Source organism: Gambusia affinis, linkage group LG01 (genome assembly GCF_019740435.1).
Source record: "Gambusia affinis linkage group LG01, SWU_Gaff_1.0, whole genome shotgun sequence".
Taxonomy (NCBI): Eukaryota; Metazoa; Chordata; class Actinopteri; order Cyprinodontiformes; family Poeciliidae; genus Gambusia; species Gambusia affinis.
In genome coordinates this window covers 41,080,399-41,100,149 of record NC_057868.1, presented here as the reverse complement: position 1 = coordinate 41,100,149, position 19,751 = coordinate 41,080,399, and the positions used below count along the sequence as shown (strand labels likewise).

Below are 19,751 nucleotides of genomic sequence, written 5' to 3'. Positions count from 1 at the left end.
TTATGATCAGAAAAGTCTTCTGGTCGGTTCTGGATGAAATTTCCCTGTGACTCTATAGATCTGGCGGTGGAGAGATTTCATTCAGCTCAGATAAAAAAGTTTATTTGTGTAAAAGCTGAACCTCCTCTAGTTGCCGCCATGATGAGTTGAACATCTTCATCCTGTTCAGTTTATTCAGCAGCTTTAATAAAACAGCAAATATCAACCTGCAGAATCTGAATGAACTGTTGGTACAAAGACAAGCAGCTCTGACTGTGTACACACTGGTTACCATGGAAACCCACCGCAGCGGTAACGTCGTGGAGCGGGTCGGCTTCCCCCGTCGGGTGACCTTTCACCTCTTTATTCTCCCCCTGCTTGTGAAATCAGATGAATATGAATGAAGCACATTGTCTCTTTATTGACATTCGCTTCATGCCGAGTCGGTTTGGCAGCCGCCTGCGCGGCGGCGAGCTCCGCCCCCTTCCTCATGAATATTAATGAGCGGGCAGCCGTGATGCAGAGGCGGCATCAGGATGTCTGACCGGCGGCCGCTGCTCACTGGACCGCGGCTCCATAAAACAGCATTAATTCACACATAGTAATGTGTAACAGACAGTATTCAGTCCGATGGCGGAGGAAGACGTCTGGGTCCAAATGATCCGCCTGAACACAAAGCACATTTCTAGGTTTGATGTTTTCCTTCCTGCGTTTCTCTGCTCAGGAAATAAATGTTGGTTTTGTGATTATTGTCAGGATGAGATCAGAAATGAGAAACATGGAGCTTCATTTTAACAATTCATCTATTTATTTCTTAATCTAACAAACCCAAACGTCAGCTGGATAAAGATGTTCTGATTGAACGGTTCTGTCCAGTCTGCTCTCTGGTCTGGGCTCCTTCAGGAACCGCAGGTGGCTTTAACATCAGGTTCTGTTGGTTCTGGTCTGGTTCCTCTGATACCAACACTGACTTCGTTCAGTGCAAGTTTGAAACATTTTGCACACCAACAGCTTCCCTTCAATAGTTTTTTGTTAATGCATGAGGCGGTCCGAGACCGTCGCTGAAGATCAGGCAGACCCAGACGGAGTAATCCTGCGGGTCGGTCCGGTTTGCTTTTAGGTCAGTTTCATAATGAGTGACGTAACGTTGATGCAGTGGATTAGAGAGGCTGAGGCTGAACGGACGGACGGACGGACGGACGGCAACATCTGCATGGCGTCCAACAGCAATAAACCAGGAGTGTGCTCACAACAAGCCTGGACTTTGACTAGGCCATTCTAACATGACTCAGATTTGATCCAAACCATCCCATCATGTTTTAACTTTTCTTCTAATACGTTCCTATAAAGCAGCGTGCCAGGATGACCTCTGACCTTTGTCCCAGTTGAGGAACTCTGCTGCTCCTCCAGAGGCAGCAGAGAGGTACTGCATGCTGAGGATGTCAGAATGATTAATAACAATAATCAATAACATCCAAGATGGTTGCTGTGGTGACGGCTTTAACTCCTGGTTCTGAAGGTTCTCCTGGTTCTCCTGGTTCTGGAGCTCAGTTATGATGTTGTATCTCAGCTGGAGCCGCCGGTCCTCCAGAACACACTCTGTGTGTGTGTGTGTGTGTGTGAGTGTGTGTGTGTGCTCAGAGTTGGATCTGTCTGTTTCGGTCCAGTCGCCCCCCGCTGTGCCCGACTGAGCAGATCGTTTTGGTTCCTTATTGTTTCCTGCTGTGGTTTTTATTCCTGTGTAATTACTGCTAATTAATGTTTATTATTTCCGTTGTTTCTACCCTGCTCTGCGTTCTGGGGTTTAGTTAAAGGCCGGCTCAAACTTTTCTGGACATCTTCTGTTGAATATCTGGAATGTTGATGAATTAGGTCAAAAATACAAACATGGAAATAAAACTGAGCTGCAGGACGGTGAGGATGTTCACGACACAAAGCAAAGATTTTCACCTTCACATGAAAAGAAGAAAAATCAAACAGAAACGAGAAAAAAACAAAAACCTGACAGGTTGAACACAAACTGCAGTTATTAATGTGAGGCAGAGAAACGGAGACACTTTGTTTTAATTTCTTTTTTTATCATTTCATGAACCTTGTGAATATTTAGTTTATTTTTCATTTCATATTTTTAGTTTTTTATTATTTGTATTCTTAGTATTATTTTTATTTACTGAAACTTTTCAGTTTTCTGTATTTATTTTATCTTTCAAATAATCTAACCCTATTTATTTTTTTTTTTCTTTTTAATTCACTTGTATATTTTTTTTTATTATTATTTTTATTTTATTTTATCTTATAGGTTAGAGTTTTACCGATATAGACTCTATAATCTGGACTTTAGCGCCCCCTGCAGGTCTTTCCTCCCTGTAATGTTAGCAGTAATTATTCTTTCTTCAGGTTGACGGATCATCTGACCCTCTGATCAGAACCGGGCCTCGCTGGCGGCCATGGCGGCCCGGCTACTCCTCCCCTTCCTCTCCCTCTTCCTGTTCGTTTCCATGGCGATCGGAGACGCTCAGTTCCCGTCCGGACAGCGGATGAAGCCGCGCATCCAGAGAGACAGACGCAACATCCGGCCGAACATCATCCTCATCCTGACGGACGACCAGGACGTGGAGCTCGGTGCGGGAATCATGGGAAATGTAGTTCTGGTGTCTGACTGAGGCAGATAAACGTTTTCAGCTTGTTAGCATCATGAAGCTAACGAGCTGCTGCTTCGCCGTTTCATTTCTCGGTTCCTGATGGATTTTCTCCGTTCAGGATCCATGCAGGTCATGAACAAAACGCGCCGCATCATGGAGGAGGGCGGGACCTTCTTCTCCAACGCCTTCGTGACCACGCCCATGTGCTGCCCGTCGCGTTCGAGCATGCTCACTGGGAAGTAAGTCTCAGCCAATCACAGCAGGCCGCTGGGTCAGGTTCTGATCCAAACCGAACCGACCTGAACTGGATCTCAGTTCAGTTCGGCTCATGTTCAGTTCATCACATTAGAAGTACTATAATTCTATAATTAGGTGGGAGGAAATTTTAAAATGAATCTTTTTTTATGGATTAATTGCAAATTAAAATTTTTCCTCTTTAAAAAAAATCTACAGTAAAGAAAAAATAATAAGCAGAGAGAGATTGGTCACTGGACTTTTGTTACCAGATTTATCCAGGATTTAATTTACCATCAAGTCAGACTGACAGGACGTGCAGGAGAGGTAATGCTGCCACCTGCAGGTGGGAGGTGGCATCACTGTAAATTTAATCTTTTTGACTTTTTGTGGAAAATTTCAGCATTGCCACAAAAAATGCAAACATCTATTTATTTTGCGTGAATTTCACAGAATTGCAAAAACTGGAGCGACAGAAAAGTGGAAGTATTTTATTATGAAATCATTTTTTGTTGTTTTTACTCCATTGTTTTAAAAAATGTCCCATTGAAGAAAATTAGCCAAACTTAAAAACAAAATACAATTTTTTCCTTGGAGGTGAAGTAGAAACAAGCTGTTGAGGTCGCTGACCTCTGGTCCACAGCAGATTCAATAAATCAGTTTTTAGAACCGACCATTCATACAAAGTCAGTCAGGAACCAAACGGACCCGACCTGCTGCAGTCAGAATAAACTGCTGCTGCTGGTTTAAATGTAAATCAGGACGTTTTTAAACTCGTCCTGATTTATTAAAATGTTTTATTTTCTAACTGATCTTTAAGTCCTGAGCTTCTTCTCAGGTACGTCCACAACCACAACACCTACACCAACAACGAGAACTGCTCGTCGTTGTCGTGGCAACGCCAGCACGAACCGCGGACCTTCGGAGTCTACCTCAACAACACAGGATACCGAACAGGTGAGCGGTCCGGTCCGGTCCGGTCCGGTCCTCTAACGCGCTAGCAGCAGAGCTAATAGCTTTGAAAACGTTTCCATGGGGATGAGGAGGGTCGCTTCCTGCAGCTCTGACTCTGTTCGTCGTCCCGGCAGCTTTCTTCGGGAAGTACCTGAACGAGTACAACGGGTCGTACGTCCCGGCTGGGTGGAGGGAGTGGCTGGGCCTGGTGAAGAACAGCCGCTTCTACAACTACAGCCTGAGCCGCAACGGCGTCCGGGAGAAACACGGAGCGCAGTACCCTCAGGTCAGAGCGCCGCTTCTGATGCTTCGCTTTCAGGTCCTCTGGGTTTCAGTTAGCCAGGGAACCAAAGGGTGGTCCGGTCCGGTCCGGTCCGGTTTAGATGGTCTTTCAGCTTCAACTTTATGTAGATTCATTAAATTAGACTTTTAGTGCCAGATTGAAGTTCTGCTGAAGTTCTGGTTCCACCAGAACCGGGTCTACCGGACCGTCAGAAGGGAATCAGCTTTTGATGGATCTCTGGTCCAACAGACCCAGCTGGGTTCCAGCACTGAGGTCCAGTTCTGAGGATTCAGAAAGTATCAGCCCCTTTACTCTTTACTGTCGGTCCAAATGCAGCGGTTCTATGAAGCCTCAGCCAGAACCGCCTTTGGTCCAGTAGAACCTGAAGTGGACCAGCTGCTTCCAACCTGCTGTTTCTCTCTCTGTGTCTCCAGGACTACCTGACCGACCTGATCACAGCCGAGTCCATCCGCTACTTCCGCTCCTCCAAGCGGATCTACCCGCACCGGCCGGTCCTGATGGTTCTGAGCCACGCCGCGCCGCACGGACCCGAAGACTCGGCGCCGCAGTACAGCAACGCCTTCGCCAACGCGTCACAGCACATGTAGGCGCCTCACACTGTTCTGGAGGAGAAAATAAAACTTTATTAATGTTCTGGAGGAGAAAATATGCACACACACACACACACATAGACACACACACACACAGACACACACACACATACACACATAGACACACACACACACACACACACACACACACATAGACACACACACACATAGACACACACACACACACACACACATAGACACACACACACATAGACACACACACACATAGACACACACACACACACATACACACACACACACATACACACACACACACACACACACACACATAGACACACACACACATAGACACACACACACATAGACACACACACACATAGACACACACACACACGGACACACACATACACACATAGACACACACACACATAGACACACACACCCACACACACACACATAGACACACACACACACACACACACATAGACACACACACACACACACACACACACACACACACACACATAGACACACACACACATAGACACACACACACATAGACACACACACACACAGACACACACACACACACACACACACATACACACACACACACATAGACACACACACCGACACACACACACACACACTCTGGCACTAATCCAGTGTAATCCAGCTGGACTATGGAGCTGCTCTCTAAATCCTCAGGACTCCCTGAGTTTCTTCATGGAGATTTGACAGCGAGTCAAAGTCCGAGTCCTGAATCAGAAACACGTGTCGGGTCGGGTCGGGTCGGGTCGGGTCCGTTCCCAGAGGAAGGCGGCTGCTCCCAGGAAGCCGTGTAAATCCGGTTTGAGCGCAGCGGGTTTCTCTGCAGGAATCCTTCCTGTTCACTCAGCGCTAGCGCCGCTAGCTGTCCAGGCTTAGGAACCAGATGAAGATCTACTGCAGTGTTTTATTTTGAAATAATCCAGATTAGGACTCAGATCTCAGGATGTAAATCTGAGGAACAGTTTGGGTTTTAGCTCATTATCGCTGTTAGTTTTCAGTAAATTTCTAGCCTGTAAAGCCGGAGAAGCAGCAGAATGTTAGCGGCTGGAAGGTCGTCTGGGTCCCAAACCCAGCTGGAGCCGGACTGCTGGACCAGAACCGTTTAACCCTGCAGGTTCTGCTGCTCCGGTCAGCTGATTCAGGGAGGCCAAACAGATGTTTCCAGCTGTTCAGGCAGGAGCAGCCGAGCTCAGAGCCAGAAATTAAACGATGCCACAGAGGAGGAGCGACATTGATTATCCAACAGGAGCCAGTTTGTTTTTAATGAGTCAGTTTTACATGATATCATCTGAAATATTGATGAACAACAGAAACGCTCCTCATTTCACTCCAGGGAATAAAACACATTTTAGTTTCTGTTTACTGGAAAATCAAAATACAGACAGATCAGATTACTTTCTTCTTCTTCTGGAACTTCCTGCTGCTGCTGGTTTTAAAAGTTTAGTGAAACCAGTTAGTTTTCAGAGACTGGTGGGTTTTTTACACGTAGTGATGAAAGAGCAATAGTTAGCTTCTTCTGACTTTTCCTTGATTAAAATATGCTGCAGTGGTTCTGTTCTGACTAGAGAACAGTGTTTGGTTCTTACCTCGGGTGGCAGCATGTCATCCATCACATGACCTTAAAACAGCTGCGTTTTTATTGGCTGGTGATCCAGAAAAGTCCAGGATGTTTCTAATCACAGATTCCTCTCCTCTTCCTTTTCCACCAGTACTCCCAGTTACAACTACGCCCCAAACCCAGACAAGCACTGGATCATGCGCTACACGGGCCCCATGAAGCCCATCCACATGGAGTTCACCAACGTGCTGCAGAGGAAGCGGCTGCAGACGCTGCTGTCTGTGGACGACAGCGTGGAGCAGGTAAGACCCGGAGCCGGACCGGCCAAAGCCTGGCCACTGGAGCCGGACCGGGGCGGGTAAAACCCGGCCACTGGAGCCGGACCGGGGCGGGTAAAACCCGGCCACTGGAGCCGGACCGGAGCGGGTAAAACCCGGCCACTGGAGCCGGACCGGAGCGGGTAAAACCCTGCTGCAGCGGAGCGTTTCTGATCCGACCCGTTTGATTCTGTCTCAGCTCTTCAACATGCTGGTGGAGACGGCAGAGCTGGAGAACACCTACATCATCTACACGTCTGACCACGGCTACCACATCGGGCAGTTCGGCCTAGTTAAAGGTGAGGGAGCCACTCAGCCAATCATGTTTTAATATAAACTGTCATCCAAACTTTCCTGTGATCCTGAGATTTTAAAACATAAAATTGCATAAATCTTCACCTCTTTTGGTCATTATTTAATTGATACCACTAATAATTATTAGATGGTTTCAATCAATTCATCTGGACGTTACAATTTTAAAATGTTTTAGCATATTTTGGCTCGCATTTGTTTAAGCTAGTTTTAGCCTTATTTTGTTTAGCTTAGAATAGTTTATCTTAACTTCTTGGACATTTTTGCATTTCAGTTAATCGTATCTTATTATAGTTTAATTCTGCCTCACGACTAGTTTAGCTTGCTTTACAAAATTTACCATATATTAGCTTACTTTATTTTATTTTAGCTTATTTAGCTTAGCTTGGTTCACTTTAACTAGCTTAACTATTTTAGCTTATCTTATTTAGCTTAGCTTAGTTTATGTTAGCTTACTTTATTTTGACTTAGCATATTCTGGTTTGCTTAGTTTATTTTATTTTAGTTTGCCTTAGCACAATTAGCTTAGCTTACTTTATTTTAGCCTCTCCGGTAACTTAATGCAGATAGACCCGTTGATCAGGTTAAAACAATAAAGAAACTGGTCGACTGAAGTTCATTGGAAAGAAATGAGACGTTAGCATTGAATCTGTTTCCACCAGGAACCTGAAGGTTTAGCACAAAGCTAACCGTTGACCTCTGCCCCGCGCTGTGTGTTAGTGTAACGCTCTCTGCTGTTGTCTGCAGGTAAATCCATGCCGTATGAGTTTGACATCAGAGTCCCGTTTTACATCAGAGGACCGAACGTGGAGCAAGGCGGCATGTAAGCTCAAACAGCAGGAACTCATCCGCTCGTTCACCACTTCACCACAGATCAGTTCAGGTTTTCAATGTGGAAATAAGGAAAGAGTTTTCCCCAGCATCGGTTAGATCCTCCTGAAAACTTTAAAGCTCTTGTGTTAGAAATGTGCATCCAATAAACAGTAAAACAAATCAGTGTGACAGCAGAATGCATCACAGCGCAGCAGATTAGATTCCTGTCTTCTGCAGAGCGGCTGTGATGGTGGAGCTGCTAAAGTAGATTACTGGCCTCAGAGCTGCAGACTCACCGGGTCGCTCTCTTTCCCCGCTCTGCTCCTGTTTCTGCTGATTTCACATGAATTATTTACTTCCAAATGTTCCACAGAACCTCATCCACACACATTCACTCCTGATGCTGCAGTCGTAGCTTTTCCAGTTCCACTTTTTAAAAGTTTGAAGCATAAAACAGAAGGAGGCTAATGGCTCTGAGGCTAACGGCTGCGAGGCTAACGGCTCTGAGGCTAACGGCTGCGAGGCTAACGGCTGTGAGAAAAACATGATAACTTCCTTGGTAGGGGGCGGAGACGTTCACACTGTGTGTGTTTCAGAAACCCCCACATGGTTCTGAACATCGACCTGGCTCCCACCATCCTGGACATCGCGGGCCTGGACACGCCGCCGGACATGGACGGGAAGTCCATCCTGTCCCTGCTGGACACGGACAAACCCGCCAACAGGTGACATGATGAAACAAACACTGGTTGTGAAGGTCGGCCCGGTTTGACTTATCGGACCGATACTGATGCTAATTCACATGGTTCGATATCGGATCAACAGCCTTTAAAGTGTCAAACTTTGTGAGATCAGCAGACTGATATAAATAAGGTTCAATGTTTTAATATTGACCTGTAGCATATTTACTATCATTACAACTCCACAGAACCCCATCTCAGCAAATCTGAACTGTCCCTTTAACTGTTACCCAGTGTGATAAACTCAACATCCATTCATTTTCTAATCACCCTTCGTCCCTAATGGGGTCGGGAGGGTTGCTGGTTCCTCCCCAGCTAACGTTCCGGGTGAGAGGCGGGGTCACGGGGTCACCCTGGACAGGTCGCCAGTCTGTCGCAGTAAACTCAACATGGGGTCATAATTAGAAATACTGCAGAATCCAGACACTCATCATTAAATCTGATCAGATGCATTGATTAGCTGATCGGTTGTTGTGAGTCGGCAGCAACCATTTTAGAGAAGCAACTTTTTTTGTTTTGTTTGTTTTTGTCATTTGTGAGTTTTGCTGAGGTAATTTAGGAATATTTGCAAGAAATGTAACGATACAATAATCTCATGATACGGTACGATATTCTGATCGCGATACGATATGTATCACAGTATTTGGCAAACGATACAATTCGATGCACTTATTTTTCTGAAATATTTTTGAAGGACAGAGTGATTTTAGTGACATTTTGTGTTCCATAGAATGGATTTAATGAACTGAAAACTGATTAAATCACCATCTACACAACACCTGATTCTGATTGGACAGAGACTAACAGTTTGATGGCTCTCATGGTTTTCTTTTCCACATACTGTGGCTGTTTTGGAGTAAAAAAGTCTTTTGGACTCAGAAAAAGGCTTTTCTACCTTGGCTCCCAGCGTTAGCCGTGGCTGTAAGCCGTTCACTACTCTCTGCTGGGGGAGCGGCTCTGCATCACCCCGCAGTGATCGCCTCCTTGCAGCTGCAGCGCCGCCATTCCCCTCTTGGATCTGGGATTCGCTGCCTCTCAGTCTGACAGGATCTCCTGGTTCTCTCAGCCTCTGATAGTCAGTTGCTAATAAAAATGATCGATCCGCCGTCGTCATCATGACCATCCTCACTGCGGCTGCAGGTTTCCCCTCTTCGTTTCCCAAACGGAGCCCCACTGCCTGCTGGGCGTCCATCCTTCAGGTAATCCTTTAAATACAGAACAGAAACCACTGAGCTCAGAACTGATCACCTGGTCGACGCCACCAGTCGCTCCGATATCTAAACTTTGCATTAATGTCACCATCTCTCTGTATTTTCTGCTACTCCGTTCCACTTCTCTTCCACGGTTAGTTGCACAACTTTACTTTGTTTCTTAGCAACAAAGTGCAGCCCACTGTTATTTATTGAAGATTTGAGATTTCTAAAAACAGAGGGAGCTAATGTTACATTTAGTTTTTACATTTGGAAGCTCGGTCCCTTTCACATAACCTGCAAAGACGATTTTTGACATTTTTCTGACATTTGGAAAAATATGGTTTCCTTATTTTAGCACAACTCTGGTTTTACGTGGCCTATGAACACAATCTAAAAACTGGTGTGTCGTTTATAATGTGAGCAGAAGCTGACAGTGAGGCTGGGGGGGCGGAGTCTTGCTGCTGCGCCGCCACAAACCAGACACGTTAAAAAGGCGCTACAAGCCTGTGGACCGGATTAAAAATCAAAACCTTCCGACAGGGAAAAATCAATTCATGTTGTAGAATCGATATAATTATACAGCCATAAAATTTTGTGATTTTTTTATTATTAAAATTAAATCTTCATATAAAAGAAAAAGAAACACTGCCACCTGCAGGTGGGAGTCAGCATCACTGAAACCCAGTGTTACTTTTTTCACCACTTTTGCAGAAAATCTGCAATATATTCACAATTCTGCATAAACAAACATCGGCCTGGAGTCTGTTGATCATTTGTTAAATTCCTCCAAAATCTGGAACGATTCAGCTGAAAGGAAGAACTCAGGTTGAATATGAATGTTTCATAAAAGGTAAACTGTTAAGACTGAAGACGGAGAGCGAGCAGCGCTGACAGGAAGTCACGCCGCTTTTCTTCCCTCCAGGTTCCAGGTGAGCAGGAAGCCCAAGGTGTGGAGAGACTCCTTCCTGGTGGAGAGAGGGTAAATATGTCTGACGCTTCACACCCGCAGCCTGACGGCCGTCAACAGTTTCATGATCCGGACAGCGGCCCGGCTCAGACCAACCAGGACAAACCGGGTCAGAAAGTCCTGACGGTTCTGGTTCCGAACCTGGAATGAGGCGGACGAGGTCCGAGACACTTCCAGGATCAAATCAGATCAGATTTATGTCTAAAATCAGATTCTCCTCCGGAAATGAAATTTAAGGAGCAAGGCTCTGTGTCACGTCAAATTTACTCCCCAGGAAACAAATCAAAGTTCCAACAATCTGAAGAATGGAAAATAACATTTAGGAATTATTATTGGAACCAGAACTTGTTCAGTCCAAAACATCAGATTTAACACACTCAGATATTTTTCTGAAATGAACCTGAATTGCAGTAAGAATCAGATCTTTGTTGTTTTGACAGGAAGCTGCTGCACCAGCAGGTGGAGGCGAAGGAGGTTTCTCAGGAGGAGAACTTCCTGCCCAAACACCAGCGAGTCAAAGACCTGTGTCAGAGAGCCGAGTACCAGACGCCCTGCCAGCAGACCGGACAGGTAGCAGAAACACACCGGGTTCCTCTGCTGGTCCGGTTACCTCACCAGAACCACATCCCAGCCGGTTCTCCTGGATCCCTCTAAAGCTTTCAATCCCAACATCAGAAACTAAGTGTCTTTATGGCTCAGAGGTTCAAATCTGTTTCTGTGTGAACAGAGTTCACTGCTTTAGGCTGAATCATCACCAGTAACTCCAGTCCCTTTGCCTAGTCAAAGTCTGGTCCGGTCAGTGAGGTGTGAATGCTAACTGAACTCTGGTCCTCCAGAACTCAGTCTGGGTTCGGTTTGAATGTGAACGCCAAGCGGACCAGGGACCGGTTGGTTCTGTTGGGAACGACCCGGCTGTCAGTCATTCATGGTACCGGTGCAGAACCGGTCGATTCAGGTTCTGAACGGGTCCCTGAGTGTCTCTGGGTTTTCCTGTCCGTGTCTCTGTGTGTCCAGAAGTGGCAGTGTGTGGAGGACGCGTCGGGAAAACTGCGGCTCTTCAAGTGCAAGAATGAAGGGGGCGGGGCCAAGATCCTCCAGAGGGGCGTGGTCAGCCTCCAGCGTCCAATCAGCATCCAGTCTCAGCTATACGCTCCCAACCTGGACGCCTGCAACTGCGACTTCAGCGACCTCCTGCCTGCGAACCTCCGGCCCTCCGTGATGAAGTCGTTCAAGAACAAGTCCTTCTTCTCCAGGAAGAGTTGAGTGTTACTGCTGCTGGCCAGCAGGGGGCAGCAGGGAGCCGCTGAACTCAGACTGTTTCTGTTTTTCTGTCTCAGAGTTTAAAACCCTGAAAAGCTTCTCAAGGAACCGCTACAGCCGCTCGCTGTCCGAGCTGAACAGTTACCCTGGCAACCAGACTCTGGTGGGCGGAGCCAATCAGAATGAACCCGAGGACGAGTTCAGCGGGATTGGAGGAGTTACCGATGCACCGGCGTCATCTAGCGCCGTCAGAGTGACTCACAGGTCAGAGAAGTTTTATTTTTCTGACCAGAATAACAAATCCATCTGGTTCTGGTTCTGGTCTGACTGGGCCGCTCTCCTACAGGTGCTCCATCCTGTCCAACGCCTCGGTGAAGTGCGACACCAGAGTTTATAAATCTCTGCAGGCCTGGAAGGACCACAAGCTGCACATCGACCACGAGGTACGACGGACTCACAGGGCCTAGTCAAAGTATTCTCTCAGGTCTTCGTGGGCCTGGCTGTAGTGACAAAAGGCAACTGGATCGACAGGATGTCAGGCTGCAGAGGAGCAGCAGTACTTCCTGGTTCTGTTTGGTTCCGACTGGAACAGACAGGACCAGATCCAGACCCACAGAAATAAAACGTCTCCTCTCCTTCAGATTGAGACTCTGCAGACCAAGATCAAGAACCTGAGAGAGGTCAGAGGTCACCTGAAGAAGTCCCGCCCCCTGGAGTGCGACTGCAACAAGTACCTGTAAGCAAACGACCAGAACCCGACCAATCAGGGGCTTCATCCAACCACCATCCATCCATCATCCAACCATCATCCAACAATCATCCAACCATCATCCAACCACCATCCAACCATCATCCAACAATCACCCAACCATCATCCAACCATCATCCAACCACCATCCAACCATCATCCAACCATCATCCAACCATCATCCAACCACCATCCAACCATCATCCAACCATCATCCAACCACCATCCAACCATCATCCAACCATCATCCAACAATCACCCAACCATCATCCAACCATCATCCAACCATCATCCAACCATCATCCAACCATCATCCAACAATCACCCAACCATCATCCAACCATCATCCAACCATCATCCAACCATCATCCAACCATCATACAACCATCATACAACCATCATCCAACAATCATACAACCATCATCCAACCATCATCCAACCACCATCCAACCATCATCCACCCATCATCCAACCACCATCCAACCATCATCCAACCATCATCCAACAATCATACAACCATCATACAACCATCATCCAACCACCATCCAACCATCATCCAACCATCATCCAACAATCACCCAACCATCATCCAACCATCACCCAACCATCATCCAACCACCATCCAACCATCATCCAACCATCATCCAACCACCATCCAACCATCATCCAACCACCATCCAACCATCATCCAACCACCATCCAACCACCATCCAACCATCATCCAACCACCATCCAACCATCATCCAACCACCATCCAACCACCATCCAACCATCATCCAACCACCATCCAACCACCATCCAACCATCATCCAACCACCATCCAACCATCATCCAACCATCCAACCATCATCCAACCACCATCCAACCACCATCCTACCATCATCCAACCACCATCCAACCACCATCCAACCACCATCCAATCATCATCCAACCACCATCCAACCATCATCCAACCACCTTCCAACCACCATCTTACCATCATCCAACCATCATCCAACCACCATCCAACCATCATCCAACCACCATCCAACCACCATCCAACCATCATCCAACCATCATCCAACCATCATCCAACCACCATCCTACCACCATCCAACCACCATCCAACCATCATCCAACCACCATCCAACCATCATCCAACCATCCAACCATCATCCAACCACCATCCAACCACCATCCTACCATCATCCAACCACCATCCAACCACCATCCAATCATCATCCAACCACCATCCAACCATCATCCAACCACCTTCCAACCACCATCTTACCATCATCCAACCATCATCCAACCACCATCTTACCATCATCCAACCATCATCCAACCATCATCCAACCATCATCCAACCATCATCCAACCATCATCCAACCACCATCCTTCCACCATCCTTCCATCATCCAACCATCATCCAACCATCACCCAACCATCATCCAACCACCATCCTACCACCATCCTACCATCATCCAACCATCATCCAACCACCATCCTACCACCATCCAATCACCATCCAACCACCATCCAACCACCATTCATCCATCACCTGATGATGTGTGTGTGTGTGTGTGTGTGCGTGTGTGTGTGTGTGTGTGTGTGTGTGTGTGTGCAGGTACAAAGCCAAACTGAAGAAGAAGCTTCGCTTCAGAGGAGGAGTCCTTCATCCCTTCAGGTGAGTCAGAAAGGTTTCAGTGATGTCATCATCCTCATCATCAGGGTGGTGACCTGTAAACACCTACATATGCGTGTGTGTGTGTGTGTGTGTGTGACAGCAGGAAGGGCGGGGCCTGGAATAAGAAGAGCTGGCTTCAGAAGGAGCAGAAGAGGAGGAAGAAGATGAGGAAGATGATCAAGAGGATCAGGAACAATGACACATGTTCGATGCCTGGACTCACCTGCTTCACACACGATAACCAACACTGGCACACCGCCCCCTTCTGGACATGTACGGCACACACACACCACAGTGGTTCCTGCTTCAGGGGTTAAAGGTCATCCTTAGAGATGAAGGGTCATGTGTGATGACTCGGTGTGTTTCAGTGGGTCCGTTCTGCGCCTGCACCAGCGCCAACAACAACACCTACTGGTGCCTGAGGACCATCAACGAGACGCACAACTTCCTGTTCTGTGAGTTCGCCACTGGATTCCTGGAGTACTTCGACCTGAGCACCGACCCGTACCAGGTACACACACACACACACACACACGCACACACACACACACACACACACACACACACACACACACACACACACACACACCACAGCCTTCACAGGATGAACTTTGGTTCAGCTGTGCTGAAAATTTGTAAATAAAGTATTTTGTTTTATTTGTTTACTATTTAGAATATTTATTGGAAATGTTCTTTAATGTGTTTCATTCTGACTTTTATCCCATGTTTGAATCAGATGTTAAAACTTAAATCCCTCCTGGATGTTCAGAACCTTTTGGTTCTGTTTGAGTTTTGAAAATGGCCGAATGTGAATCTATTTTAAAACCTTCCTCAGCTGTTGGACCTCAGAGGTTTTGTGTCCGTTGAGAAGTTGCCCAGATTCTGAATCCGCGTTGGGTTTGTCTCTCTGTGTCTGCAGCTGATAAACGCCGTCAGCTCGTTGGACCGGACGGTTCTGAACCAGCTGCACGTCCAGCTGATGGAGCTCAGAGGCTGCAGGGGTCACAAGCAGTGCAATCCCCGCACGCGCTCAGTAGAGCTGGGTAGGACACACACACACACACACACACACACACACACACATCTCACCATCCAAACCAGAATCATCACCATATTTTTAAGTTATGTCATCAGATTTTTATAAATTTGTTTCTGTTTTATAAAAACTTTGTCATCAGTGTGAACCCGGACTGGGCCAAGCTCACAGCCCTGTGGAGCGCCACCGTTCATTTTCATATGTTCATCAGCAACACGGTGATGCTGCTGCTACCAGCTCTGAACCAACTAGTTTCCCTGGTTTCACTGGTTTCACTGGTTCTCTTCACAGTTTTTTCTTTGTTGCACAAATGTTAGTTTGAAGTTAAATCTTCACCCACATGACATTTAACAGTCAACATGAAGTTTGAGCCAGACGGTGATTTACTGACAAAAAGCTTCGAGTCGGTCAGTAAACTGTGAGCAGGAAATGTGAATATTTTGCTGCAGATCAGGACGACGTGAGTTTAGAGAGGAAGGAAGATGGTAAATAAATAAAATAAATAGAGAGATAAATTTAACCAAACGGAACGAACCACAATAATTCCGGCTCTGATGTTCCTTCGTCTCGCAGACGTAGAAACATCAGAGCTGCTGGTGGTGCGTTCAGGTGCTTCAGGTGCGTTCAGGTGACCTCCGTTAAACCAGCTCAGCTGTAATCAGGTTGTTTTTTCCTGAAGTCGTTGCTTACTAACCAATCAGATGATCTTTTCAGCAGGAGGGCGGACTCATGGCGGCTTTGGTGACTACAGGTACAAACACCAGAACACACACACCGACACACACCGACACACACCGACACACACACTCTGAGTGCTGCATGACTTCCTGCTGGCGCTCTGGGGGATGCCGGTGCAGACGGTGTGTTTGGCTGAGTGTGTAACTGTGTGTGTGTTTGTTGCATCAGGCTGTTTGAGAGGAGGAAGTGGCCGAAAGTGAAGAAGCCTTCATCATCCCGAACTCTGTGAGTCTTCCTCCATGTTCTCCGTTGTGATTGGCCTGCATGGGGCGGCTTTCTGCTGGACGCCTCCGTCCTGTCTGTCTGTCCGACACACACACACACACACACACACACACACACACACACACACCCCATCACTACTAATGTTTTTAAATCCACTCTATGAAGAGGCTGTTTCCACTGAAGCTGTAGATTATTAGAGGAAACAGCAGCAGGACGGATCGTCTTTGAACTCGAAGCTCTTTTCACATGAAACATCAGAAATGTTTCTGTCTTACTGAGTGAATCTGCCGTTTTGTTCTGGTTTTGTTTGTTCCCACTGTCGCCATAACAACGATATTTGGGTTTCAGGTAGTTTGTTTCCGCCGCCTGCATGCGCCTCAGTCGTCTCTCACGCTGAACCCAAAGCGGCTTGCAGCTGGTTTAACCTTCAGCCTTCCTGTTTGTGTCCAGAGGTCCAATCTGGGACGGCTGGAAGGGTTAAGCTTCCTGATTGGCTGACACCGGCTCCAGACTCCGCCCACCACCGCCGTCTGAAGCAGGAAGGCGTGGCCATTGAGGTGACATCACAGATCGGCCGCCACGCCCCCGTGTCAGCGCTCAGCCAATCACCTTCTGCTGCTGTTGTGACATCACTGGGAGGAAACGCTGGACTCGCCTCTTCATCACCTGCTCCTCCCTCCTCTTCCTCCTCTCTGTCGGGCTGCTGCTGTCGCTCCGAGGAGGAAGAGGAGTGAGGCTGAGGCAGGAGGCGCAGGAGCAGGAGGAGAACAGGAAATGTGTTTGTAACGTTTAGAAAACATTTTTCCCTGAGTTTTGCCTTCCAGGCCGTGTTGGAGGCTCCCAAATTCCTCCCTATTCTTGTCCGATTTTGAATTAAATTTGAGAAAATTTCTAGTTTTGAGAATGATGAGTCAGAATCCTTCGTCCTCCTCTTCCTCCTCCTCCTCCTCCTCCTCCCATTGGCCGCCTTCATCTCGTGTTTGTATTTAGTTTGTCTGCAAGGCGCTGAAGGACCGCTTCGTGTCTGACATCACCACTATTGTGGTCATGTGACTTCCTCCTTTAACTTCACTGTTGGTTACCATGGTGACCAACAGCATTACTAACCAGGGGACGGACCACGGTTCCCATGGCGTGCCACCGCCACGAGAAGACGGCGAGAACTTTTCTGATTGGAGGAGTTCCTGACGTCTCGTGAGCCAATCAGAGACAGGACTCTGTTTTTGTGTGTGTTTGATTTTTAACCGTCCAATCACCTTCCTCCTCTTCCTCCTCCATTTTATCCACTGAGCTGAATCCAGAGGAAGGAAAAGCTCCAGGAAAACATGACTGGATTCATACAGGAAGTTGAGACGTCAACTTCCTGTCTGCAGAGTTTTGCTAGTATTCATTCATAAAGTAGTTTCTGTTCAGTAATGTCAGAGATGTGCTCTGTTGGGTGGGACATGATGGTTTCACTCTGACTTCCTACATTTCCCACAATGCCTTTATGAATTTGTTGAGTTGCTGTTAAACATGTCAGCTTCCTCCTGCTAGCAGAGCTAGCAAGCTGAAGCTATCAAAATCAGAAAATGCCGAGTCATTGGTTGCTATGGAGACCCCCTCCTACACAAGAGACGTGCAGGTGGAGAAATTCAGCAATATTATAAATCAACATGATTATGTTTTGGTTCTAAAGACTTTATGATGAATAAATGTGATGTTTTCTGATCCTGAACCTGCTGCAGGTGGAGATGCTCAGAATCTATGGAAACCCATTCATACCACGAAACAGGAAGTCATATTATTATCCATAATGATAATATTATTGTTGTTACTACCAGAGCTTCTGTTAGTAATACTGTTACCTATGAGAATATTGCAGATTATTTTATTTAATGTTCTGCATTAATAAAGAATGTGAGAGAAAAATGAAAGTAAAAGGAAACATTGATGTCAAACAATGTTTTTTAATAATTTTATTCTTTTATCCTTTGAACGTTTATAACTCACCGTTTTATTTTTGTACTATGAATATTTTAAAATCAGAGGAAGAACGGTCTTTATCCTCATAATTCTGACTTTAAAACTTGTATTCATGACTTCCTGTTGGGTTTTCTTTCTTTAATGGCAGGAATGGGCTTCCATATAAAACTCTTCTTTCTGCATTAAAAATGTTTTTATGATTTGAGTAAAACGGAGGATCTGCTGGAAGCAGGATGATTGATTCTGTGTGACTCTGGACCTGTGAAGGTTCGGGTTGGGTTCAGTCCGGCTGACCCAGAGGTTGCTGGTTCTGATCCTGGAGCTGTTGGTGACGTTTCCTCCTCTCCGGTGTGAATCCAGTCCGTCTCGCTCTGATCCTCCAGCCGCGGTTTTGTTTGAATGTAAAAGTTTAGATGTTTTTATTTGTAAAGATCGGGCCGGTTCTGACCGGACCGGACCGGCAGAAGGACAAAACTGCAGAGCACTTTGACTGATGGACGATTGTTTCAGCCCCCACGGACCTGTGGAAACACTGAGTTTAGTTTGTGAATAAAGTGTTGAAAGCCAAACTACTGAGTGGAAGAAACGTTTCTGCATCAGGCTCCGTTAAGAAGCTCATCATCAAAAATTAACGGCAATAAGTTTATTTAGTCTTAGGAGAAAAATGGGGTCAAATTTCCTCCACAGTATTAATTTATAAATGTCAGTTTATAAACAATATTTATTCCAAACTACATATTCAGTAGCCAACTGAGCAGCTAGCTCAGTGCTAATTGTTTAGCGTCAGGCTAAATATTTATTTTTAATCAGTTTTATTTATGAAGCACTCTTCATACTAAAAGCTAAATATTTACCTCAACAAGTTTGTAAGTGAATAGCTAAACTATCTCTTCTGACACTCTTATCCCATTGGGGTCAGGAGGTGCTGGTGCCTCTCCAGAGGTCAAAGGGCAAGAGGCGGGGTCACCGACAGGTCACCAGTCCATTGCAGGTCAACCACACACTGAGACCTAAGGAGAATTTTGGGCCAGAGAACCCAGAGAGAACATGCAGAAAGACCCGGGAATCGAACCCAGGACCTTCTAGGTGCCAGGTAACAGTGATACCAACTGCACCACTGCGCAGCCCAAGTTTATTTGGTTAAATATTTAGCTAGCTTAGAGCAAAAATACTAAGTTCCAAACTAACTAAATGTGTAGCTGTGAGTTAGCTAAATGTTTAGCCTGTAGCCAAAAAAGCGCTCCGCTGGGTCTGAGCGGTCCATTTACTTTGGCGCTAAGTAGTTTAATTTACTTAACAAGCTAAATGTTATTTGGGAAATTAAATATTTATTTTGAAATTGTGACATTCATAAGTTAATGTATAACATGATGGAATAATGACTGAACTCCATTTCCCCCTCATGTCGGGATAAATAAACCCAATAATTTGTAACTAAGTGACTTTAAAAACAGATTCGTGTGACTGATGAAGGCAGGAGATCTGCAGCACAAACCAA

General features: G+C 46.2%; 1 protein-coding gene across 12 annotated transcripts in view; it reads left to right on the top strand.

Moving 5' to 3' along the window:
• Window positions 1-18,822, top strand: part of sulf2b (sulfatase 2b) — a 64,722-nt gene extending 45,900 nt beyond the window's left edge. For 8 of the 12 annotated variants that reach the window (XM_044127237.1, XM_044127083.1, XM_044126923.1 and 5 more), the window contains 22 exons: window positions 2,377-2,601; window positions 2,740-2,860; window positions 3,694-3,812; window positions 3,944-4,095; window positions 4,527-4,696; window positions 6,425-6,575; window positions 6,790-6,889; window positions 7,650-7,725; window positions 8,312-8,440; window positions 10,571-10,627; window positions 11,056-11,185; window positions 11,630-11,873; window positions 11,953-12,139; window positions 12,222-12,318; window positions 12,517-12,611; window positions 14,230-14,289; window positions 14,390-14,562; window positions 14,658-14,800; window positions 15,209-15,332; window positions 16,040-16,076; window positions 16,232-16,288; window positions 16,739-18,822. In XM_044127237.1, coding sequence (XP_043983172.1) covers window positions 2,427-2,601; window positions 2,740-2,860; window positions 3,694-3,812; window positions 3,944-4,095; window positions 4,527-4,696; window positions 6,425-6,575; window positions 6,790-6,889; window positions 7,650-7,725; window positions 8,312-8,440; window positions 10,571-10,627; window positions 11,056-11,185; window positions 11,630-11,873; window positions 11,953-12,139; window positions 12,222-12,318; window positions 12,517-12,611; window positions 14,230-14,289; window positions 14,390-14,562; window positions 14,658-14,800; window positions 15,209-15,332; window positions 16,040-16,076; window positions 16,232-16,288; window positions 16,739-16,769 — 2,628 coding nt within the window. In that variant the 5' untranslated portion in view covers window positions 2,377-2,426 and the 3' untranslated portion in view covers window positions 16,770-18,822. The remainder of the gene's footprint in view (window positions 1-2,376; window positions 2,602-2,739; window positions 2,861-3,693; window positions 3,813-3,943; window positions 4,096-4,526; window positions 4,697-6,424; window positions 6,576-6,789; window positions 6,890-7,649; window positions 7,726-8,311; window positions 8,441-10,570; window positions 10,628-11,055; window positions 11,186-11,629; window positions 11,874-11,952; window positions 12,140-12,221; window positions 12,319-12,516; window positions 12,612-14,229; window positions 14,290-14,389; window positions 14,563-14,657; window positions 14,801-15,208; window positions 15,333-16,039; window positions 16,077-16,231; window positions 16,289-16,738) is intronic. The other 4 variants (XM_044127377.1, XM_044127305.1, XM_044127547.1 and 1 more) reach the window with 4 other exon arrangements.
• The last annotated feature ends 929 nt before the right edge of the window (window positions 18,823-19,751 follow it).